Source organism: Pseudopipra pipra, chromosome 2 (genome assembly GCF_036250125.1).
Source record: "Pseudopipra pipra isolate bDixPip1 chromosome 2, bDixPip1.hap1, whole genome shotgun sequence".
Classification (NCBI taxonomy): Eukaryota; Metazoa; Chordata; class Aves; order Passeriformes; family Pipridae; genus Pseudopipra; species Pseudopipra pipra.
In genome coordinates this window covers 1,866,467-1,892,864 of record NC_087550.1, presented here as the reverse complement: position 1 = coordinate 1,892,864, position 26,398 = coordinate 1,866,467, and the positions used below count along the sequence as shown (strand labels likewise).

General features: G+C 37.7%; 1 protein-coding gene across 5 annotated transcripts in view; it reads right to left on the bottom strand.

The window, feature by feature from the left end:
- The window catches only part of ROBO2 (roundabout guidance receptor 2), a 1,041,091-nt gene that overhangs the window by 86,286 nt on the left and 928,407 nt on the right, over window positions 1-26,398 (bottom strand). For all 5 annotated transcript variants that reach the window (XM_064642976.1, XM_064642985.1, XM_064642994.1 and 2 more), the window contains 6 exons: window positions 21,002-21,126; window positions 16,254-16,425; window positions 9,788-9,993; window positions 5,586-5,667; window positions 4,698-4,863; window positions 2,893-3,059 (listed from right to left, as the gene is read on the bottom strand). In XM_064642976.1, the coding sequence (XP_064499046.1) occupies window positions 2,893-3,059; window positions 4,698-4,863; window positions 5,586-5,667; window positions 9,788-9,993; window positions 16,254-16,425; window positions 21,002-21,126 (918 nt within the window). The remainder of the gene's footprint in view (window positions 1-2,892; window positions 3,060-4,697; window positions 4,864-5,585; window positions 5,668-9,787; window positions 9,994-16,253; window positions 16,426-21,001; window positions 21,127-26,398) is intronic.

The following is a 26,398-nucleotide window of genomic DNA, read 5'->3' as shown; positions in this document are numbered from 1 at the left end:
TTTATCTTCTAAATATTATTAAAAAGAAGTAATAGAGGTCTTAAAAATGAAACATTTAAATATAACAACTGAGTTTGAATCACATGACTCCAGATTTTGAAAGAAAGGAATTCTTGATGATCAATATTTCAGGCTCTTAATTCTTGATTGTTATGAGTTCTGAGTCACCAATAAACAATATTGCCACAGGCTTTTATTGATATTCAATTTACAAGGGCTCCAAGGATCTCCAAAGGGAATAGAATCCAAATATGGATGTCAGTCAAGGAGCTTGTCTAGCAAATTATATCTATTCAAAGCAATCAAGAAATAGAGAGAGATTATAAAATGAATCTGTAAGTGACAGCAACTCAGATTGGTCCACAGGGTGATAATTTATGCTGCTATCCACAAAAAGCTGTGATCCCTGCTACAAAATACCTGCATGGCTACTTTTTAGGTTAAGTTACTCTGTGGTATACAACCAGCAAAGAACCTGTATTCCCTCAGAGGAAAGGACATTTCTACATAATATCTTTGTATGAATGGCATTTCATTGCTTTATTGGGACATATGTCCAGGAGGGAATAACATGAACTCCTAACAGTGAAAAATGAGTATTAAGATGTGGAATTCTGTTTTCTGATGTGCACACTTGAAAACTTATACATGTGTGACACTCTCAGAGTAATGTCTTGACATTTTCATGTTTCTAGGAGGCTTCTGGTGGAAAAGCACTGGATCTATCTCTAAGGATATCACCAAGCATTGGAATAATAAAATCATGACTCAAGAAAACTGGTTCAAGAAGCTCTGTTCTGGTCACCATTAAGAGGGTTCTAAAATAAAATTGATTAGATATTTTCTATAACCTCTCTTTCATCTGCTTCCAGTGGATGTACTATTAGTTGCTATTAATTTAAATTTCAGGGATAGGATTATTTATAGTTTCTTGAAAGTGTTTTTTTAATATATGGTTTAGTCTATTAATAATCCAACAAGAAATCAACTCCTTGGTCTATTAATAATCCAACAAGAAATCAGCTCCTTTCTTAGAGTAATTATGATTTCTCTGTCCTTTTTTGTTGTAAGTCATATAAGGTAAACCTATTGAAAGTACCTGATTGTCTACTTGTAGTCCATTGGTGAAAATATACATAAAATCTTGTTACTTGTATTTGCCATGCTTAAAACCAGGACATTAAATGCTCAGCTATTAAAGCTACCAGAGACACCTGTTGCAAATTATTATACAGCACTGTTATAGCTGCTTTGTTGTTTCCCCATGGCCACTGTGAATAGGCTTTCTACTGTGTGTCAGCTTCTTCTGTGAGCCTGAATTGAATTCAGGCATAATTAGAAATCACATCAAAACATTATGTTAATTTTCAATTGATTTTATGATTTAATTCTATTAAACTACAGGCTTGCAAAGAAGCTATAAATCCTGTACATGTCTGAGTGTGCTTGACTGCTAAACAGCTTCTGGAAATGGAAGCTGCAACACATGCTGTAGCTAATTAAAAGACATGTTTTTACTGAAATCAAATTGCTTGTCAGTATGTCAGGTAAAAAGTCTATACTTGACACTCAAATGCCAAACAAAGTTGTTTTTTTTAGCTAGGTGATAAGTTATGCAGACTAAAAGGCTGTTGCAATGAAAAGCATGAGTCACCCTATAATAATGGGAGAGTAATAAAGGAGAAAACTTGTGATGCTTTTCGTGAATAGTCAAGCCACAAAATCCCTGCACAGCTCATTCCTCCAGCTTTTCAGAAAGCAGCTCTGTTTCTCTTTTTCCAGCCAGAATTACTATTTTGAGTGTCTAACTATTAAGGACAGATTTATTCTGGACTAGGCTGGGATGAGAGGGGCTGGATCTGGTGCTTATATGATAAAGAAATACTACCCTACTCTTGTTTATCTCCTTCCATCTAGGACCAGTGAAGTACACAAATCACTTACACAAGCTGGATACACAAATACAAACAGAGGACCTCATTTTAAATTAACTGTGAGACGAGCTATTGCTTTGGACTCAAAAAATTATAATTCCAAAGAATGATTAATTCTTGTATTACAGCCTGCATAGGACAAAACTACACTCTTGAATTAACTAGTCCAGCAACGTCTTCTCAAAGCCAAAAAAAAATCCATGCTGTGCAGGGAAATTTGTTTGTGGCAGTTATATGCAGTTAGAACTTGATGCAATGTGAACAGAATTCAATAGTCAATTCAATAGCAATGGAGGATCACAGCTATCAATCATATCACCACCCCATAAATGAGCGATTTCACTTCATAAACCTTCCCTCCTGGTTTATGCAGTGGATTAATATAAAGAATTCAGAAATGTAGGTATATAAATAGAATGCACTTTTCTCTGAAAAACTTCAATATATTCTTAGCATGAAGATGCCTTAATTTACATGAATTCTCTGCCTAAATGTTGGATTAATCAACACACTAGAGATATTTTGTGCTATTCTTTTGATTAAAACTAACACTAAACACAGTGTCTGCCTGTCATAAGCACCTGTTGTTACAGTATAATGATGGAGAGGAAGTAAGGACATGGAGAGAAGAGATACTGAGGAGAGCATGGTGTTCAGAGAAGTTTTCAGACAAGCTTGGTTAACTCACATTACTTTTAACAGAAAGCAGGAGCACAATGAGTCTAAGTGAATTGCAAATCAAAAGGTCTATGCTGCAGGAAGGATTAAAAAGAGAAACCATCTCTCCTAAGCTCCAGATTGATACAGCAAACACTGGACTATTTTTACCTTCATTGGTTAAGCCCGATTCATGATTCCTTCAGTCAGGCTGCTCAAGTCCAGGCTGACCTACTGGCCAACTCTCAGAGCGTTCTTTTTATTTTAGCTCAAGCACAGGAGCCTTAACAGCCACCCTTACCTTGTGTTCTGACAGGGTCTGACATGGGGCTGGGGTCACTCAGGCCCTGGGAATTGATGGCTCTCACCATGAACAGGTAGATGGTGTTGGGGCGCAGGCCCCTCACAGTGTAGAGGGTGCTCTTCACGTGGTTTGCCACTGTCTGCCAACTGTTGCTCACAGACTGACTGCAATGAGAAGAGGGTGGAAAGTTATACACTAACGCAAGAGAAAAATTAAGGAGTGAAAGGACCTATTTTTGTAACCCGAGATCAAGTCTAAGTACAGGAAAAATTAGTAAAAGCAAGGTAAAATTAAAAATACTTGTTTCGGCTAACTCACTGAGATGGGATAAAAAAGCAACACAGCTCTCAAAAGTGTTTCTCATTGCAACAGAAGCAAAACCTTTTGCTTTAAAATAAATGCCTGCAAAAGGAAAGTGTGGAGAGCTGTAAAGTAAATTTGAATGATAGGCTACTTCTGAACATAAGATTTTAAAAGGAAAATTCTGTTAAAATAATGAGGTTTTATACTGCTAATAAATTATGTCAGTAAGTTGTCATTGGAAGAAAAGTAGTCTCCTTGAATTAAAATCATAAAAGTTAAAAAAAATTCAGAAAACTTGCTTTTAAAGGAAGGTAAGTATATGACTATTTTTTTTGTCACTACATTTTCAATTCAACATTATTATAATTAGATTAAAATCCACCATATGAAAAGATTTCAAATGTGATTGTAAAAACAGCTTTTAATGAAAATGTCTGGCTTTTGTTAAAATTATTGATGGGATGCCATTAAAGCTTATCTAGGGAGAAACATCACAAAAGTTTAAAGAGGAAAATTTATTTTATTGTGCTTTGTTGTATAAAGTATTGATAAAAAAAATCTTTAAACATATTAAGAGGAAAAAGAAAATGGAAAGCTACGAGTTCTGTGTTGTTTCAATTTCTTCATTCATGCAACGCATAAAGAATAAGTTCTAGAACAAAATAAACAAACTGCACATGCAATAATGTTCCTTACAGAGCAGAATGAAGCATTTTAGCTAAAATTTGCATGCCTACGATTTTGACTTGCATGAATTTTAATTAAAAGATGAACTGAAATATTTGTCATTTGTTGAATATCTTGATTAAGGAAAGCATTTAAGAATGTGTGGATTTTTAATCTGAAATGTGTACTACAGATCTGTTGCAGAGATATGGCCCATGCTTAACAAACTTGCTGAATTGGAGCCCAGGAATTCTTTTGTACCATATAGTAATTGCTGCTGTGTGGGAGGGAGCAGCTGGATTCTCTTCAGCCTCAGGCTGCAGGATAAAATCCTAAATTATCCACACTAGCCTTTTCACTTAAAAGTTTTCATCTATCTAAAACAGTAAGAAATAGAAATTTAAAGTGATTTGACTCTTTAATAGGTACTGCTTTAACAAGAGCAGGAATTAAAGTGGGCAGAGAAGTTTCAGAAGCACCCACTTATTTTCATATCATTTGTCCTATGATATTCAAGAACCTGCAGCATTCCCACAGAAGACTCTCACTGAACATCCACGTTAAGTAACAAATAATGACTTCATTGTTCTGTTATATTCCAGCAGAAATTGTTAGATGCTTCTCCAATTAATCACTTAAAAAAAAAAATCAATTAAAAAAAAAATCAGTTTAAAAAATATGAATCAATGCCTGCTATAGGAGTTGTCATTTAATGAACCTCTAATGATACGTGTGGAGTCCAAAAGAACACCACAATACCAGGAGAACAGCTGTTACCAGGGTTTAAGCAAAATTAGAAAGAAAGGAGCTTAAAAGTGGAATAACTCACATACCTAAAAGCCTCAATGATATATGCACTGGCTGGTAGGCTTCCAGGGGTCCCTGGCTGCCAGGACAGGGTGACACTGTTCTTAGTAACATCAGTGACCTGAGGTTTGGATGGTGGCCCAGGGAGGTCATTTATATCATAATTTTTACTGACTGTTGCTCCACCGGATTCTGTGAAGGGCAAATGCAAAACAGTTATTTTTTTATCCTTGGTTATATAATTTGATCAAAGTAGAAGATTAAAAGGAAAAAACATGGCAAACGTCTCCAAAAATCATCATAATGAATATTCTTAATCTGTAAAGAACTAAATCAAAAGTTGCACATGTGTTTGGATGAAGAGCTATCATTCTTTAAGTACATACTGAAAGAAAAAAAATGCAAAATTCAAAAGGTTATATGAAAATATTTTTTTTTAAAAGAAAAAATAAAGAACAACAAAAACAAACAAAACAAAACCCACCAGCTTTACTGAAGTTTGCATAAAATACCAGAAACTCAGTTTCTAGAAAGCTGAGAAAGTTCCTGTATCCAAATCAACTCCAGTACTCACAGAGAGCACTTTGGACTTTGAAATGCCTCTGTGTAGGCATAATAGTTTTCTTGGCCAAGTAAATTATTGGATAAATCCACAGTTTATTAATACCCCTGTTTAGAAGAGTTATAGCTTCCCTCTGTCACTGGAGACAAACATAAAAACTGTTTCTATGTCAACGGGCATTTAAAGATAATAGGAATTATATGCAAGGCGTGTGAAAGAACAGAACCTGCTCATCCAAAACTCCTCCATGTCAATTCCAGAAGTTCTAGAATGGATTATTTGACTCAGATTGCTGTGGTATGGTCTACACTTTCATTTTGTGCCAGCTGCAACAGCCCTGGACATCACTTACCTGTCACCTCCAGCACAGCACTCCAAGAGGTCTCCCCACTGGAACTTGTAGCCACGCAAGTGTAAGTCCCAGTATCGGACAGCTGGACATAAAAGGGGCATAAGGGCAGTTTTAACAACCTTTTAGAATCAGCTGAGTTTACTCTAATTTTCTTTTTCTAAATGTTTCTTGGTAAGAAGGACTTAGCCTACATTTTACATCAGACTAGAGGGCACCGGATATTTTCCAACAATCATTTAATGGTGGCTTACTTTTAGAGAACTATAATAAGATTACTTGCTTCTAATACTTTGCTAATTCTAATTTTCATATTGTTAATGGTACCAGTACCGTAAATTCTACAGAATGGATGTTTTTGACAGTGCCAGTGCTTGTATTGGTTACAACAGTCGCAGGTGAAATCAGGTAACAACATAACGACAATTAACCTCTTAGAGGGCAAAATCTCACCATTCATTATCCCATGATGAGCAAGAGGTACAGCTTCCAGTGCCAAGGAAGGATGTTACATCACCTTAGACTTTTATGACAGATGAAGTCATTTCTATGCAGGCCACCCCACAAGCAAATACTGTTGATGCTTAACAGTGGTTCTCTCTACACAGACAGTCCACCAAGCAATTTTCAAATAGCAAGATTAAATTAGATCCTACACCATACTTACCTTTCTTCTGTTTCACATGAGATTTTATTTCAGGTTTGCAAGGCCCTTTGGTAGCAAAAAAAAAAGTGGTATAAAACTATTGTGTTTCCCTTGTCAATTCAAATATTTTAAATTTATTTGGGGAAACTGTTTTGAATTTGATTGTCAATATTAATCTCATCACTGTGTAAATTTTTCTACTAGAAAATTTGCCAGGTGTTTTCCTATTCCTATTTAAATTTAAAATAAAGATTTCTGAGTCAGGAACTAGTGAAGACCACAGAGATGGATGGGAAACAGTAACTTTACAAAGCACAAAATATACAGAGAAGCTCTCCTACCACTATGCATAAAGCATGGTAATCTGGAGGTGGAAGCAGAAGAGGGAGAGTGCTGGCTCTAGTGATAAAGAAGAAGAATTATATTCACCCTCAGATGACTTGATGGAAACAGAAATGCATCCAAAAAGCTTTATTGGACTTTAAGGAATTGTAATGGGTTTTCTGTTAAATGCAGATGGCACTATAGCATATGTGCTTATACTTCACTCTTCAAGAATGTGAAGGTAAATAAGCAAGATATTCTTTAGATTACTTGTTGATATATAATTTAATTGATTTTTACCTTGGTCATGATTGAATTTTGTTGGTATTTTCTTCAGATACACTGAGACTGCAGTGTACCATTCTTAGGGGAGGAAGCAACTTAAGAGGAGGAATTCTTAGGGGAGGAAGGAGGCTCAACTGCCTGAAGGAGCCTAACTTGCATTTCAGGAGATTATTTTTCTCTGTGAAACACATGCAACAGTGAAACCCCTCTGACAACGCCTCAGACACTCAAAATATAGTGGTGCTGCTGATGAAATGAGAAAGACTCTTGAAAGGAGAGATTTTCCAGAGGAGAGGGTCTTATAGCATTCTGAAGCAGTGTTTTATTTTGCTTCCTCTGAGCTTTTATTAAATATATTATTCTTCATTACATGATAATGGGGAATATTTCTCAAGGCTATGGCTCTCAACTTCATTTGTGTGCTACTGTGACAGATGGTGTATGGCATACTCAGTGAAGTATGTGGTGTACAAGACAGAGTAACTTGCAGAAGACAAACTCAACATATAAAGCAAGCTGGAGATACACTGCTTCTTGCAAGTTATGGCAAATTATCTGACTTCCAGACTGTGGATGGATTAGATACAGACATAATGTGTTGATAATTCAATTATTTATACTTCTTTTTTTGTGCCATGGAAAAAACAATGGGGAAAGCGAATGGAAAAATGTTTGCTATTCAGTAAAATAAACAGTTTTGTTCCTTAATTAATGCAGGTGCCCAAGCCTGCTGTGGTAGATTCTGTGGAGCAGAAGGGAGATTTCCATAAGTGTTGAGCTGTCTGAACAGGTACTGAGTGAGCCACGTTGGTGAGTTTTCAGTTATTTTCCTCAGAGCAACTGGAAAGATTGGCTCATCAGAAAAATCTCTATGTTCATACTTATCACTGTGGCCCATGTGACTGCTGCAGGCTCATGAATAATTTAATTGTGATGTAACAGAAAGAGCTACATAGCAGAAAATGACCAGCTAAAAAGGGACCTTAAAGATCATCTCCTTCCAACCCCTCTGCCATGGGCAGGGACATCATCCACTAAACCAAAGCTGATCAAAGTCCCATCCAACCTGGCCTTGAACACTTTCAGGGATGGGGAATCCATGACTTCTCTGGGAAACCTGCTCCACCCTCACAGTAAAGAATAACTTCCTGATATCTAATCTAAATCTACCCTCATCCAGAAGCCTGAGGACATGTGGGTGACAAATACTAACTTATTTGAACTTGGATATTTTAAGTGTACTCGGAGGTTTTCATGGCCATTTTTTGCTTAGGAAGTGGTGCTAGTCCTTGCTCAGGTAGGCCTGAGAGAAAAGTTAAACGTTCCACTCTTAAATTCATATTTAATTCACAAAAATAGCAAGGGACAGGAGAGATCTGCGGTTTGTGGTCCTGTGTAGTTTTTGTTCTTGAATCTGAATGCACTGCTATAGAAGGGTTTATAAAAAATGCCTTTCTGAACCTCTAAGGAAAATTAGTTAGTAGTGAATGAGCCACTTAAGGATCAATAAAAGCCTCATGTCTTTCAAAACCACACTCACTACTAATACTGTTTTCTTCTCCCCTTGCAAGCAAATTTTTTTCCCTTTAGTTTACAGACTTTGGGCCTCTGACAGCGAGATTAATGCGCCGGCACGATTCAGAACCAATTTCATTGTTTGCATAGCTGCATGCAGACAGGTATCCCAGGAGCTTCTGCCTCATGGACACTCCACAGAAGCCCATCATCAGTGCCTGGAAGTTTGTTTGAAATCACTAAGCCTCCACCTTTAATTGCTGCTTTCTAACACTACTGGGGAATCTTGACTATTCAAGCGCACTCTTTAATCCAGCTCTACAGGAAAAATGCATTAACCTTCATGGCCTAAACCTGCCTTCAGCCTAGGGAGGAAGGATAAATTGTTTACTCAAGGAAAGCTAGCATAAATTTTTTAATAAATTCCATTTTGTTCCAAGAAAGTTCACAATTCATCTATGATCACTGATGAGAAGGTATCAGAAAACAAAACTGCTCTTTATGTCTTGTCATCAGTAGCTACGTTTATTGACTTTTTTTGGATGGAAAAGCCAAGTGCAGAAATTTCTGCTGATGAAATTAAGTCATTTCTTAAGTTGTCTTTAAGTTCTTGACAAATAAGGACATTTAACTTACTATTTTTCCATGTGCACGCTTGTCCAAATACACACAAACAACTAACATGTGTTTATCTTTGAACAGGGAAAAATTAAAAGCCAAAAAAATAGATTAGTGATGCAATATTTATCAACCACATGGGACGTTATGCTATTTGGAATATTATAATATCATTTGTTAAAATGTAAACGTTACAATAGGTATTTATTTTGAACAGAAATCCTGCTGCATATGACTTCATGTACTAGTTGTCTTTTGCCATTTGCAGCCTGGTGGAATACTTCCAGCGAGCATAACATTGGAATAAATCATCCAGTTCAGGACTGACAAGACTTATTGATGGAGAAAGTGTGTGGTTAAACTCTGATGAACTCTAGATCACGTGCTACCAATACAAGTCCTTGGAAAATTATGATCAGGTGTTGCCAAGGAACTGCTCTAAGTTTAAACAGAGAGGCCAATGGCTTCATGGTAAGACTAACTGAAAAGACAGGAAGGACTGTCCTTTTACATCTCTATCCATATCCAACTCATGTGTTTTCCTGAAACATACATAAGATTTTAAACATCAGTTCTATTTTTTAGGGAATTCTCATTGAAATATCTGATACTAGTTTCACTCTTCTCTTTTTCCCCCCCTTCCCTTCAGAGTGTCAAAGAACGAAACAGGACATGGACTTGGAGAGAATTGCATGGCAAAAAAGACGAGTTAACCTTGAAGACAAGGGGGAGGCAGCAGAGCTGCTCCAGGCACAGGCCAACAGGTCGGAACCAGCGGTGTAGAACCTGTCACGCCTGCTTGGTCACCGTCACTCACCCGCAGCGCTTTGATCTGGAGCGTCCCCTGGTCCTGTATGGACGTCCGAGGGTCTCGGCCCAGGAAGGTGAATCCTTCTTTCAACCAGCTGATGACGGGGAGGGGGTCGCCAGTGGCCTTGCACTTCAGCAGAGCTGTGCCATCCACTGCCAGTGTCTGGTTGATGGGTCCCTGGAGGATGATGGGTGGAGGCCTATCTGTCAAGACTAAACAGCGACACCCACACCTTTAAAGATCCTCCGCTCCAGTGAGCCCTGTTCCTTCACACAGCACCGATTCTAAGAGACTGGTTTAAGGCAGCATCCAAGAGGTTAAAGACATTGTTTTTGGAAGACTCGTACATGTTAACAATTAGCTGGCATATTTGAAAAGTATTTTTGTAAGGATTTTATTTCACCATTGCGAGACAACACCTAGACATGTAAATTTCTGTCAGCAAAGATCATCAGACTCATTTGGTTAACACAGGATGAAAATTAAGACCTTGATTTGGAAAAGAATTGAAGTGCATCGCTTATTTCTTCCAATTTAGGAAAGCACTTAAAGCACACATTTGATGTCACATCAAAATGTGTTTAATTGCTTACCTAATTTATGGCCTAGAAGAGAAAATCTGTTAAGAGTTCAAAGTGAAAAACTAACACTATTACAGCTAGGTACCAACCACATCCCCAGTCCTGCTCAATCTGCAAGTTTTCATCTGCAAAAATACCTCACAGTAACACAAAACATCTTCACAATCTGAGTGATCTAAATGACTGTACCACTCTTTCTGGTGGAGAAAAGCTCAAACTCAATCACACCATTTAAAAGCTTACTTATCAAATCATTTCATCACCTTTTAAAGCCATGAAGCCTCTTAATTTTTTCCCCTGATAATTTACATTTGCATGCTTGAAACACTGCTTAAGGGACTCTGCAACCACTGAGTGTGTGGCTCTGTATAAACCTCATTCCATGACCAGTGGGACACCCTGAAGATGAGGTAAAATGCTCGTGTTCCCTTTTCTTGAAAGATCATTTTTTATAAATTATTCTGCTTGTTGAACTTATCCTCTGAGCCATCTGTTAAGCAGCAAAATATAACTTTTTGTCTCTAAAGAATGTGTTTATACAAAACGAATGTGAAATACTTGAATATAAACAAGGCTTTGACTGTTGCAGTATAACAGAACTGAGTATTCATTTTTATATATTTACCTGCCACATTGCTACTGTTTTAAATCTTTGAACAACTGAACAATTATGTGATTGGTATTAAATATTGTAACAGGTAGGATTATCTTCTAAAGCAGTGTAAGTTAGTCTCCCTCTGCTGATGTCAATTGAGTTTGAACCATTTATTCTAGCTGAAAATCTGTTTATCACAGTCCATAGACAACATTTGACTCTGACAAAGAAGTGAAAAGAAATTATTACAAAGCAATAAGGTTTCTGTTGTATTTGAGCTGTTTGAGATGCAAAGGTCCCTCTGGAACATTCAACAGATCCAAAGTGCTTTCATTACGCTATTTAATAAATAAAAATATTAGGGACATGTTGGTGGTACATTTTATACCTAAAATAATTGTTTCTGAAATTTGAATGCTGCAAAAATACAACTACCCTGTTTTGTTACCGAGATTCACAAAGGACAGAATCATTAGTATTATCAGAATCACACCTTGCAGTGTGAGTTCATCACATTTATTGAAATTGAAACTGAAAATAGAAGCCAATAAAGACTATTTATTAACACCAGAATGTGAAAGTTATTTTGGAAATTCTGAAATATCACCCACTGAACTCAGAGATAGGACAGCAAACACTATGTTACAAGAACAGAGAAAATGTAATGCATTTTCACCTTAATATGAAATTTTTTATCTCATTAAGGTTCCTTATAACTACACAGTGCAGCCATTTGGTGAGATACAAACTGATCTCATCTCCTGTGTACTATAAGGATACCTGCAGCACAAGTATATTCAAATGAAAATTTAACTGCGAGTTATCCTTTAGATTTAATGTAAAACAGGACATCCAAGTATTCTAGGCAGCCAAAATTTAAGGAAGACTTACTATTTAAGTTGCTAACTATTCTATCCCAGTTATTTGCTTCACCTAATTGTTTTTCATATGTGTAGCAATGTAGGTATTTTCAAAACCTACAGCATTACAGATATTGTTCTTTGGCACGTAATTAGTTTTTTTACAGCACAAATGAGGAGCTCATAATCCTTTAAATAGCTCTGATCAATAGTGTAATTGAAAGTCTCCTGGCCAGAAGGAATCTTCATTTTCAAGGGTGTCATGGGTGAAAGACCACTACAGGTTTCCATGACACTAAGGCTAAAGGTTAAATGAACACTTAGGGTTTCCACTGATCTGTAAATGACTGTATTGTCTTCACAACTAGGACTTGTAAATCTTCCATAAAACCTCTGTGGGTGCTTGTGTTCCTACCTCATTAGTAAGGATCCAAAACTTGCTTAGGGGTTTAAAAACATATATCATAAACATTCTGAAGAACAGAGAGATAATGAAAAATATCCATAAAGTGGTGTGGTGTTTGTTAGTTGCTTTCAAAATATTATAATTTACTTTTTTTTTTCACTTACAGAGTTTCCCCCTTGCAGGAAACTTTTACATCCATTCCATAGAAACATTGTCTGTGGTTAGAAATATGTTTGGATGGTAAATCAGAGGTTGATTTCAAAATTAATTTAATTTAAAAAATGGATTTGAAACTATTTGCCAGTATCCATATATTCTTATATTCTGGTAACTGAAAAATTAAAATATTTCTTTTGTGATAAAGTGCATCATAAAATTGGAACAGATTATAGGAAAAGAACAAATTATACTTGTTAATTAACAGTTTATTCACTAAAAATGCAATTTGGATCAACTGAAATCATGTTTAACTTCGAGTGGAATGTGGTCAAATTACAACAGGAAATTAAAATAAGAGAATGACAAAATGAAGTCTTTACTTTTTCACTTCCGAAATCAAAATTTAAAAAACTTTCCTGGTGAATTAATGGGGAAAATCAGACATAAGTCATGATGAACACTAGTGTGATAGGGTAGGGCTAGGGTTAGGTTGGAAAAGCAGAGACCAATCCTTCTGTCTTTTTTTGCAGAAGAGCTTCACAGGAGGCTGTGACATTGTTCTGAATCTATCCTGTTTGAGACTGCCACACTTGCTACAAAATATTTAATATACATTTGATGAGGGCTAAGAATCATGGTGGCCAGATTTGCAGGCAAGTAAACTGTGAGTAGAGGATTTAAGAGAGAGATATCCCAGAGTATTCAACAGACCTATAATAAAAAAAAAATGCAAAGGAGTTTGGGCAAAATGCCTCAAGTGTCTGTCCCAAATCAGTGGAGAGTGGGCTGTTGAGGTATTCTGCCAACTCCTCCTCTTACTTTTTTTAATCTATTCTGAATTATCCTTATAGATCCAGCCTTTTGCTTTACTGAAAATCCCAGAAACACAATGTTTTAAATTAATTTAATATCCTAAACCGGTTCATTCTTATGCTGTCAGAAAAATGCACGATGTGAGGTTAATCTTTTCCTTCCACCCCAATACTCACCCTAAACAGCAACTGCTGGGTAAACTGGACAAAGCATGATCTTACAGCTGCACATGCATTGGCCACAATTTTTATTTTAATGATTACTAACTAAGGAGAAATTCAGATCTTTTCCAAAATATTCTGTGCATGATGGATAAATTTATGTAACTAAATACTAATTGTAAACTATTCATTTTATGCTGAGCACAGACATAGATGGAAGCATTTGGTTTATTTCCAGGATCTGTCATTTTAAGACTGTGAGCTGTATATTCACTTCTTGAGTTTGAAAGGATTGCTAAGATTGTTCAATTTTTAAAATGATTTTGCTTTTCCAGATGTGCATTAGACAGAGAATTACATGATAGCCTTTCAAGAAAATACAAGATTTGAATTTCAAATACACCGAAGGCTCTTAGCACAGTCCATAATCAGCAAAATTATCACTCAACTCAGCACATTTCATCACAGCTAGTAATCTCTTCTCATGTGAACACTTGAGTTAAAAATATTTCCAGTAAAGACTTGTAAGTGCAAAAATGTTAACAACTGAAACACTGCTATATATGGTATAATTAAGCACTTGTTTTTCTGCACATGACATGTTTTCATTCTGTATTGGAACTTCAATTGGATCTAAATTACTCTGGATCAAACAAAAATGTGTTCAAAATGAAAAAGATGGCTCGCCACTATTATTAAATCATTAACCAAACAGAAAAATTCCGGGCTATGAAGTAAAACTGAAATCACCAGCCAAAAACTAGAACACTAATGCTTAAGTATATAGCTAACATGCACAGTGTTTATCTTTTATTATATTTTTAAAACCATTAAGTGAGATTTCCCTACTGATAAAAATCATTAGCTTCCTTAACTTCTGCTCAGCATCAACCAAAATAGATTATTTCGACATTTATGGGTAACTTCCTAATCAAAAGCAATTAAAAAAAATATCTGTGATCTAATGGTAGATTTATTTATATAATCTCAGTTCCACAATGTTGTTCTGGCACTTTTCTTCTGACCTCACCTGCCCTTTGACTCGGGGATGAAATGGTATTTCTATAAAGCAATTTTGTATTTTTTTCATAATGATCATGCTGCTGACAGTGGGTTCTGGAAAGCATTTGAAGAACGCAGGCCTTGCACTCTCTGAGCAGCACAGCCTCCAGCTAATGCTTTCTCCAGCAATGTGAAATGCACACTGCCTTTAATCAGAATTAGCTGGAGGTGAGTTTGCATTTTAGCAGGGACACTTTCCTCTAATAAACTAACGAAAATTCCGAAGAGATCAATTGGGATTTATTTTTTTTTCCCCTGCACAAGAAATGGACCACAGGCCTTGCCTGTCAAAAGGAAGAATTTCTCACCACTCGTGTCCTTGAACCTGATTTGATCCACTCAGCGCCTGTTGCTGTAAATCTGTGCAGCATCAGCAGGTGCAACCATTAACAGCTCAATGTCCTCCCAGCCAATGTTTGTGTGTTCTATTTATTCCAATCACAGTCATGGCCCTGAGTCAGGCAGCACTATGGACAGATATTACAAAATACTGCCTTTCCATTAATTTTAAACGACCTTTTAATCTACATTTAAATTTGAATTGAATGAAAATGCATCATTTTCTCTCAGACCATGAGAGAAAGGACTTAAAGGGATCGCAGAGAAAAGCCAAGCCTTTAGTGTCCAGAAACTACAGAAAAGCAATGTGCTTGAAGAGATGTGAGGATAAGGCAGAAATTATCTTCCCTTGTCATAAAAATATAGGCAGCTTTTGGAAAACAAAGAAAAGGCATCAAATTAATGCTCAAACCTCTATAACATGAGCCTGAACCTCTCTACCTGTCACTTGTGATGAATATGCTCTTGTGAAAAGGCAGATTATTCAAAATTAGACATCTTTTCAAACTTTCGTGGTGCAGGCAGGTCTCTAAGGGAACAGTAAAAGTAGACCTCTGCATATAACAACAGTTTTAATGGCAAAAATTCATCAAAGTCTGTCAGGAGATATTTAATGTGTCAGTTAAGATAAGGAATAATGATGCCGGGGAATGCCACAATCTCCTGGTATAAGAGGAATTCTACTGTTTTCCTCACTAACATTAAAGGATGCAAACTGCCTTCTATCCACAAGAGGATGAAGAGGGATATCAACAGGATTCCTGACATATGAAAAGGATTCATGTTTGGAGACGGAGTAAGGTAAACTTCAAGGCAGGATAAACTTCAAACCCAAAAAATTTGAAATGGAAAGCATCAAGACAGATGCTTTTCCTTTCCTGAAAACTCTTCTCTAACTTCTCATTTTCATGGCTTTTTTCACACTTAACCATACAAGGAAATTCTTAGAACACAGCTCTGAGGTAGGTGCCTTATTCACAGAGCGACTAAAGGGCTACATGTGGCTATTCCAAACCAACAGTACTCCACTACATTGAAACAACTGCCTTGGTTTAATTGAGCTGAGGACACATTCCCAAACTAGCTGTGTAAGATGGTAGTGAAGACTGTTGGGAATCAGGACTAATTTTGTTTTGCACCCCAATTCACTGCTTTAATCATAAACCTATTCATTCTCCACAATGTTTTCTTGCAGTCGTGTCTTAGCTCTAGCAAACCAAGCAGCTTCCTTTCTCACCAACCTTATTTTAAGCTTGTTTTTCCCTTCTTTTCATTGTTAAGGAACCTTCAGAAAGCAAGCAAAAGGCAAAATAGGCCTTGATGCCTTTTTGACTCCACAGACAAGCGCACGGAGATCCTTTTCCATTTTATTTCCTATATAAAACTGTCCGTTTCCTTGTATGAATTACGTGGTCTCACATGCCTTTATTTACACTGCTTTTAAAAGACTTCTGACAGGAAAAAAAAAAAGCCAATGGGAATTTCTAATAGCTCACCATCTGTAACCTCCAGCTGAGCCTTTGCTAAAATGCTTCCAGCAACCGTCAGTGCTTGACAAATGTAGTATCCTGCATCCGAGCGCTGGATGTTGGTAATGGTGAGGTCTCCGGTCGGTGACACCGAGTATCTGCTGTTGGGCTGGAGAGGCTGGTTTGGGAAGAGTAGGTTCTGCAAAGACAATTCATCAAACATCAGTCCAAAACACTAAAGCACCACTTTTCCCTCAGCTAGAGAGGCGACGATTTTTCCCTTAAAAGTACTATAAATAAACCAGAAGGAAAAGTGAGGCTTTATGAACACATAGAGCTGGCTTTCCCTGCCTTGGGCAACTTGCAGTTTAAATTAGAAACAGCCCTTTGACAGCACACAGTGCTGTGTTCTGGGGGTGTAGGCGGGGAGACATTTTCCAACAATCACACTGGAGTGATTTATACTCGTGACACATTCATCTTCTTTCTGAATGTAATTGTAATAATATACTTAGTTTGGCTATCAAACCAGGAGGACATAATACTACAGTAAACATTGGAAAACTAGCAGAAAAAATTGACTCCTGGAGACTTGAGGGAGCATAGCACTATTGTCTGGCTGTTAATATGTCCTGGGCAAAGGAGAAAGTAAGAGTAGGGCACTGAAGTAAAGCTGGGAGGAAGATATGACCAGGTCATAAAGTAGGAGAAGCTGGCAAAGCATGAGAGCTCAAAGGAGAAGTAAAAAGAAATTAAAACTGAGATATACCAAAGGAGAAATGCATCATGGAGCCTTGAGGGTGAAGAGAAAGGGTATTAATCTGATGCAGAAATCATCAGAGAGAAAGAATAATTTCATGTAGGATAAGACATCAGTTAGCAAAAAACAGGAAGATTAGCTTTTGCCTTTGGGCTGGATTGGAGAAAAGAGAGATGTCAATAATAATAGCTGGAATGGCTGTAGGAGTCATTGCATATGATGAAGGACTGAATGAATCAATACTGAAAAGGTTTTAGTAGTGAGGGCTGTGTTTTCAAGGAAAAAGTTATACCATCTGGCACAGCTCTTGTGACTATATAAGAACAGGAAAAGGAAAGCAATGCAAAGGGAAAGGTCAGCAGCATTGCCCAATGAGGCAGAAAGGAGAACAGCTTAAACAATAATTAAACAAAAGTAATTCCAGTAAAATAGGATCTGGCTTTTATGTCAGCTCAACAAGCCTCTATGAAAAATACAGTTGTTTGCAGCAGGAATACCCCAAAACACTTAACATGCTGTGATAAGCTTTCAGTCATTACTGCAGCTCAATATAGCTCTGCTGTGTTTTCTAATGATGATTCCCTACTAACTTGTAAGCTTGTCTGTATGGGCTAAAAATGGAATCTAAAAGTGTAGAACAGGGTATTAAGTGAATTTTCTGCAGACCTTAATGGTTTACAAAAAAGGATTTGGAACTGATAAGCAACAAATTGCTTAAGAAACAAATAAGAATTCAAATAAGAAACAAATTCTGCTTTTAAGTGAAACTCATGCATTTATCTCTATGGTTTTGGCAGTAAAAGGAAAGTGATATGCTTTAAATAAGATCCGATGCTCTAAGTATCCTTATAATTGTATTAACCTACAAGGATACTTGTCACCCTTAGGCTTTTCCCTTGCCTTGTTTCAATGGCAATGTTCAAGAAATTTATAACAGCAGATTTTTTCCTCAAAAATCAATATGCACTCAGTAAACATGTCAGATCCAATAGGAAAAAAGTGTTAAAATTCTGAAGCAATTTCAGGCTATGGGACTGAGTGGATCTCAAATAATTGCCTTGTTTTCTGAACAGCCTTGAAACTTTCAGAATAACTTCTGCTTGGCACAGATACCTACTGAATGAAGGTATTATGAAAACTTCACTAAATTTTATGAGAAAGTGAAGAATTTAGGCATGGCTGATCTTGACTCTGATTATCACTCATTATGTAAAGTGTATAAATAAACACAATGTAAAAGACAGTGCAAGGATCAAGCTCCTAATTCTTAAGAGAAAAATAATCCAGAATCCTCTTTATCACTGCATTAGGCAGGGGAGACTACTCTTCTTTTTGTCTTCAGCATGGGCCTCTCTGTTCTGGAAGGTAACATGTTCCAGTAAATATTCCACACATCAGGAGGAGTTCACCAGTCTCACGACTCCTCTCTTCAAAGACCAGATAACTATGAACTATAACTTGTCCTAAATTACAGTAAAACCTCTTTTTTAAATGCTTTTTATAATTTCACTATTTTAGTTAGCTGTTGGGTTGCTCATCTGGACACAGATGCTGGGTTGTGAAAAGTGGGACCGAAGACATCCCCGATAAAGTACCACTGAATTTATCTCAAGGAAGAATTTAATCCACAGAGTCTAAAGATAACACACACCCTTCCCTCATGCATTTCATTGATGGGTGGCTGTTGGGCTCTGGGAAAAGGCCACCAAGTACAAAGGGCCAGCTGTTTATGCACAGCCTGGCACAAAAAATTACTCAGGAGGGAACAGCTCCCCTCCCTTCCAGCTGGTTGTGCTCAAAACCACAGCATCGAGAAATGGAGTCTCAATGAAAAATGCCCTACAATTACTGGAGTGGGATAACACGACTACATAACACTATTTCAAACCCTAAAAGTGGAGCTGCAAACAGTTCCCCAAGTAAAAGCAGAAGCAAGCACTGTAGAGACAAGAAACAATTTATAGCTGGGCATGCAAAGGTGAAAAGTCACGTAATTTGGCAAAAACACCACCCTCCATTTGTATGATGATATACAGTGTGTGGAAACTCACCTCCCTTATGGCATCTCACTGCAAAATCTGGCAAGTTATATAGTGAGAGGGTAACCCTAACCTGTGTTATTTCACCCATGATCAATCGAGATTAGCAGGAGGCTGTTGTAAATCACACTGAGCTGTGTTTGAAGGTTTGATTATAAACCATGTAGGTATCAATTTTTATGTTGCATTTATTTGCCAAAAAAGACTATTCTAACCCTCGGGGATCTGTTTCTCAATATGGTAATTAATTTTCCAGGTTTGTAATTAAGCAGCTTCAACATGGTACAATCAGTAGGTAATAACATTCAATTAAAGACACAAGATGCATTTTCACCTTAAAATGTTTTTACCCTTGAAGTGATAGAAATGGAAGAGGATAAAATAGAGTATTAACACTTTTCAATTACACTAAATGACTTTAATCCTGCAAATGATGTCCTACTTTAATTAGAAGCTCTTCTCTTTATTACAGCATGATGGATGTCCACTTTATTAGATTCAAGTGTGACACTATAAGCTCACTTTACATAAACATTACCATGTTATTAAAATGCTCTACAAGGAAGGGTTTTGAAATGTCTGCTAGCACATCACTACTTCCTACTTTAATTTCAACATACTATTCTACTTTCCCTTTGGAAAAATTGCCACCTTAGTCAAACTCACAATACTTTGCTTTTCTAGGGTGTGTGATCCATGGAGGCTAAATCTAAGTTTCTCCAAATATTACACTGAGAGATACACATTGAAGGTTAAGCTTACGTTTAGACAAGCTTATTTTCATAAAGCAATAGTGTTGTATCTTTGTAAGCCACAAAGACAGCAGAGCACAAAATGCTGTCAGCCTGGTCCTGTCATTCTGGAATAGCTTTCTGATCTCGTGAGAAGGTGAAGGAGAAGCAGGTGGGGCAGAGCAGGAGATCTGTGGTTCAGCTCTTATCTCACATTTTAAATGAGCTTGTGCACACAGTGCCTCCAGATCTCACAAAAGGCACGTCTGCACTGCACAAGCACAGTGTGGATACGTGAGTTAACTCACATGGGGGAAAGTAGCACAAGGGTCTGAAGAGACCAACCTGCCAAAAGAGAAGGGTATATTGCATAGATACATGCAATACATACATACACATGGTGTAGCCGTGACAGGGCTCATCAGGGAGTTGCAGAAGGCACTGTCCTTGGGCATTCATTTGGCCCTTTTAATCTTTTCTCAGGTGCAAAAGAGAATACAGCACGTAGTTTTTGCAGTGTTCAAATCTAACATACTAACATGAACTGCACACTCAAAGTGAGGAGGCCTGACTTCTGCTGTAACAACATGCCAGTGCAGCAACAGCAGTAAAGAAATGTTATGATGTGACATTCAAACCCTAAGCTGTAGAAGATGGTGCTGGCTGACGGCAACGCCCATCGCCACATCACAAATTCTGCCTGCAAAAAAGATCGGGGAAATATTTCCAAAACCAGATCTGGAAATTTCCTGGGACAATTTTACTCAAGAAAGCACCTGCGTGTTCAAAACCTGTATCTGTATGCTCTAGGAGAATAAGCCAATGCAAATCAGCTTGCGAGATACACATCTGCCTGATCACGTCTAGACAGGTTGTGAACTGTAATTACTGACTCTGATTAGTAAAAAATTGAGTCATACCTTTTTTTATCTACTGTGCCTGTCTCCCCCACCTGTTTGTTGGGGGCTTCAGAATGAAAAGCCTTTACTGCTGCTTTCTGTACATCTGCACAGCACCTAGCCCAAGTTTCAACGACTTGAATGGCCTTTGTATTCTTCATAATATCAATATTTAAAAAAAAAAGGCAGCAGAAATTTCAGTACAGAATAGTGATAGTTTAAAAAGACAAATTCCTGTGAAAGATTAAGAGAATCTGTAAAAGGTAATATAAAAAATTTTCCTTAAAATTTCACAGTATAACTATTTAGAAAGGCTTGAAAGACTTATAGGGTGCTTACAGCTTACCTGACTTCCCTCTTTTTGCCAGAAAACAGCTGGCTGGGGATTTCCTTTAGTTTCACAAGGAAAAGTCACTGTTCGACCTTGGGCTACAATCTGGTCTCGTGGTCTCACCACAAACTGTGGAGGAGCTACAATGTAAGAAAAAACATAGTGTAAGTTTAGCATATTTTGCAAGGGAGAGACAGGGAATACTGAAGGAAAGAGACAACATTATGGAGATTTGTTTTATGTCAGAGGACATGACACCAGAAACATCAATTAGTATAGACAGAATTAATATATAAACAAACAACAACAGCGACAGAAAGAGCAGCAATATATGTACATGACATCCCCAGTTATTAAAAAAAAATGAAAAGGGAAATAAACATTACAACCATACATGCTAGAGTCAATTCTGATGACAATAAATGCTAAGGAGCACAGTCAGAGGTTTATATTTCTGGCTCTGAATGTATTCTACCTTTGGTCTGGAAAGGTACCTGCACTCTCATAGCCTCTTAGGCTTCACAGAGCTATCATGTATTTCAAGTATGAATCAGGATGAACAGACTGCCTTTCTCAGTCTAGCCCTCTAGACTTTTTAAAATGATTGAGAAAGGAAAGGAAGGTCTGGATGACAGCAGAAGAACAGAAGTTCAAGAGTTCTCTCAGTTCTCTTAGAGGCAGTGTGGTCAAGAATGGAGTGGGAAGTGCAGTAAAAAGAATGGTTGATAAAACAACACAAACTTGGGAAATCCAGATTTCGGCTTGTTTAAAGATTAGAAGGAAGCAAAAGTTGAAGAGTTAGTGGGCAGAAGTGAGTGGTGAGTGAGAAAGAATAAGTATTCCAAGAGATCAGGTAGAAACAAGGAAAAGAAAAAAGGAGACTGGGTTCAAAGCGAGAAAGAAGAACCAGGACTGGTTATGTTTTCAAGTAGCTGGCATTAACAGTGTTCAGACATATGGGACCAGGAGGCACAGTCAGAAGTGAACAATTTCTAAGAGAGGGGAGTAGTTTGACTTGTACTGGAAGGTACTGACAGAGAATAGAGAGTCAGTACTTGGTGGGAATGAGAAGGTAGAGAAAAGGTGTTAATGTGTAGAAAGAAAGTGAGGAAGAAGCAGTATCAGAGCATTTGAGAGAGAAAACTTGACATCAGTGACTATGTTGAGCATGATGTAGTAGTAAAGCAAATGGCTTTTCTATGAGTGATATGAAAACCCTCCAGTCTTGGTTCATCCCTGAAACTGGATCTGTACTATTTTGCATATCTTAAAAATGCAAGCAGTGTCTCCAGATATTCTTATCAAAAGACTAGCTAACTTTTGGGGCAGGCTGAGGAAGGGGACAAAACAGTAAAAAAAAAAGAAAAAAACCAAACAAAACCCATTTTTTTCTATTACATTATTGGTTTTGTGGTTGTGCAGAGGGATGGCTTAGGAACACTAAGCTTTTAGGTAAACAGAATTTAAGTGTTTTAGAAAACCGTATTTTCACCATTATAATTACAAACTATTTAATTAGGCACGAAGAGCAATCAAGACCCAGCTTCCGATTACACCTGCTGACAGCACAGACACAAATCTGCTAACTGCATAGAAATGCAGGCAGACCTGATTTTTTTTTGAAACACACTTTGCAGTGATCTCCTGAGGTACTTCCCGAGGCTTTACAGATCAGCAGGAGTCTAAAGAGCATCAGTTGAATAATGCTGGTATAATGCACTCTTTAAAACAAGAACTGCAAAGCACTTTATAAACATGAACCACCATAAATTTAAAAGGTAGAGAGTATTTCTTCTGCCTCACACTCCTAAACTCAGGTTTTGGCCTTCTGGAAAGAAGTGTCCACCTCTTCCTCCACCTCAGCAGCTGTTAAATCATCTAAACAGGCAGGGACAAAGGCCTTAGTGCCCTGCTGCTGCCTGTTTATAGCTATATGTTTTGAGGTTTCTATAAGGTGTGTCTATACATACTGTAGGAAGTGAACTCATGCTATTCTACTCTTAAAGTGCTGAGCTGCAGCGAGTTACTTGTTTTTCCCTCACCTGGTTCTACCAAGCAATCTGTATGCAACAAACACCTACAGGTGTCAGGAAGCAGCAGTGTGATAATCAGTGCATGTGTTAGCTCAGTCAGTCACACAGGAGGAGAAAGAGAGAGAGACCTTTAAGCTGTGAAGTAGAAACCTCCCCTTCCTTAGGCATATCTTAGGTATCTCTACGGTTCTGACCACCTGCTTAATAAAGGTCACTGGGCTAGCCCAGTGTTTGCTGCTCAGCCACAGAAGTTCATTGCCCAGGATATCAATATAGAATCAACAGCAACCTCAGGCACAGCAGAGAGAAGAAAACCTCTCCAGGTGTTATACCTTGATTTGGCAGGAACAACGCATGAGTCCTATGTCTTTGCTGCCTTATGGGTGGCCTTGAGACCACAATCTTTCTGTTGTGATGCTCAAAACCTGGCACCAGGAGACCATCCCATAGATAAAACCTAAGCATGATGGATGCCCAAGATGACTTTGCAGGCATGCTTGGTGCACTGGGGGTATGTTCTACAGGCAGTGCTCTGAGGCAGCTGAACAGCAGCAAGAAGGGTTCGGCATTTCCACGAGCCCATCTTTCAAGTCATGTAACTGCATAAATGCAAGGCAGGCAAGTTTAAGGGTTCATCTGAAACACTCTCACACGCACAAGGCTGTGTTGTAAATCAATAACTCCAAGCTCTGAGCAGATACAACAGAACCAAATTCGTTGCTTTTCAAGGATCAAATTAAGATAATTGGTAGTCAAGGCACAATGAGAGATATACATCCTAATTCCTACCTAGTTTCCTATCCCTAGCTTTGACCTATCCCTAACTTTGAATATTTCTCACTTTCCTAAGAGCAGAAAAACGATCTTTTTTTTCTTTCTTTTTTTTTCCTATTTTCCAAAAACAGAAAAGGAAAATAAGCCTGTAGCTCAGACAAGGATGGATCCTGTTGTTCCGTTCACTGCCTTCCACACACCAAGTCCTTTCCAGCTTTTGCCATACTAGATGAATAGAAGGTCTGTGGCCTCATAGTTACTAAGTTAACCTTTCTAAAGACCCCAGCAAACAACAATATCTAGTTGTGCAATCACATATTTTCTAGTTTCCTCTGCAGCCATAATTACTGGAAATTTACTATAAAAAAAATAAATGAATTGGAGCTTTTATTCACATCAGAGTTTCTTCAGCTAAACTATTTAACAACATAATCTTAAATAACATGACAAACATAATTTTGGAAAAATAAAACATTGTGTGAGTTGTTTGGGTTTTTTTTAACTTATTCAAAGACAGGGTTCTATAATGAAAGAAACCCTCCTTTTGTTATAGTTTGTTGTCATATTCAGCTATAGCTCTGTTTATAGACAGACTCTGATTAAAATAATATTGTATATAGCATTTAAACAACGTTTTCACCATATCAGCTTTATTTGTCAATTTCTAGTCAAACAGTGCAATTTGAAAAGTGAAAGTAACACTTAATAATTGCAGGATAAATTCTTGGTCAAGTATAACTACCCAAACACTAAGACATTATCTCCAGACTTCAGTGTGACCCTACTCAGAGACAGCAAGGCTTCTTTGACAGAATAAGCACTTGGGCTCTTCAATTTTCCTAAAAGCAGAGCTTATTATGTTCATATATAGATGCTGTTTATAAAGGTGGATAAATATTATTACTTCCACTTTGCAGAAAGGCCAACTGATATCATGACTTGCTCAAAGCGTAGCTTCAGGGGAACGTTGGACAAAACTTATTCAAGCCATTATTGCTGCTCTCAAATTAGGTGAATTTTAAAAACATTCTGAAAAGGTACAGTTAGAGAAATAACAGCAGGCTTGATCAGCTTCAGCTGTTAAAGTTATGTGGTACTTAAATGCTTCATTCAAGCTAAACATTAAGGTCATTAGAAGAATCTGTTGAAAAAACTGTTATGAAGCAGCAAACCGAGTGTTGTGCCTACCAGACTATTACTCTTTACTGTTTCAGATGTAGCATTAAGTGCATAGGAAGAAACAGAGTGGAAAAACTCCTGCTTAATTAACATCTGAAAGTCAAAGACAGTGCCTCCAAAATGAAATATATCACTCAGATTCCAGCAGACTAGCCAAAACTATGGTGGGGGGGAAAAAAAGAATTAAGATTACAAACCTAGTATACTTATATTGAAATTGCTGCCTTTTTTTTTTTTTTTTTTTTTTTTTAAGAAATTTAAATGGTACACAGTAAATTAGATGTGATTTCTGGCAAATTATGCTTTGATACCGCATTCAGCAAGCGCTGGCTTCAATCAATGTCACAGCAAAGCTCTGTTATGCTAATAGCCGCTCGGGAGGCTGAGCGGGACGATATGGAAATCAGATGGCTGAACATGAATAGAAAGCACAGGCCACGTACGAGGGGGCTGTGAGATGAGGGGATGGGGGGAACCTAAGGTTAATCACATCATGTTCAGAACTGTTTTTACAGCACAGAACAGTATTTGGCTGCAAGAATTAAAATGGAGATAGAAAAGCACGAGCGGTAGTGAGTGAGCTTTAGTCATGTTGTTCGAAATGGGAAGAGTGCATTCTGCTGCACTCTTTCTGGGATTGTTGGTTTATGCATGACTGAATGGATCTGTTATTCTATTAATAAATGTATGTGAAGGTAGACTCTGCTCCAGTGTTAAAGAGCTTTGTGAAAAAAAACCCAAAACCAGACACTTCAAATTGTTTCAAAGGGATTTCTCAACTCTTCTTCAATCTTAATAATTAGCAGAACCTCTAATCTGATGGGATGGATTGCATGCATTTCTTTCCCAGTACTGTTACTGAATACTAAAGGTTACACTGAGCCAATAAGAGCTGATAAAGCTGTTGATGTAGAGAAGCTTGACTGAGACAGTGAGTTCATCCCTCTTAGGTGTGAACTCTGGTCATCTGATAAGAAATGTGGCAGACAACTCAGAAGGAGAGGGGAAAATTACCAGATAAAAATGTGAATTTATAGCAAAAAGTACATTGATCCCATATCAAGCACTAGCAACATTTTCTTCCAGTGACGCGGTTTTCTCAGCAGACCCTGTGATTTGTGCTTCACGCTGAATTCAATGATCCCAAGGGAATTTTATTATGATAGCTTGATCACAGTACCTTCCCCAGCCCAGGGGCCCTGGGGTTCATGCATTATATTGCTGATTTTAGGTAAAAGTAGATATAGCAGCAAGTTTTACTCCAGTATCGTTACTGCAGCAGGCTGGATCAATGGGCCAAGGCCAGTAGTGTGAGGTTCAACAAGGCCAAGTGGCAGGTCCTGCCCTTGGGTCACAATAACCCCCTGCTGGGGCAAGAGAGGCTGGAAAGATGCCTGGTGGGAAAGGACCTGGGGTTGCTGGTCAA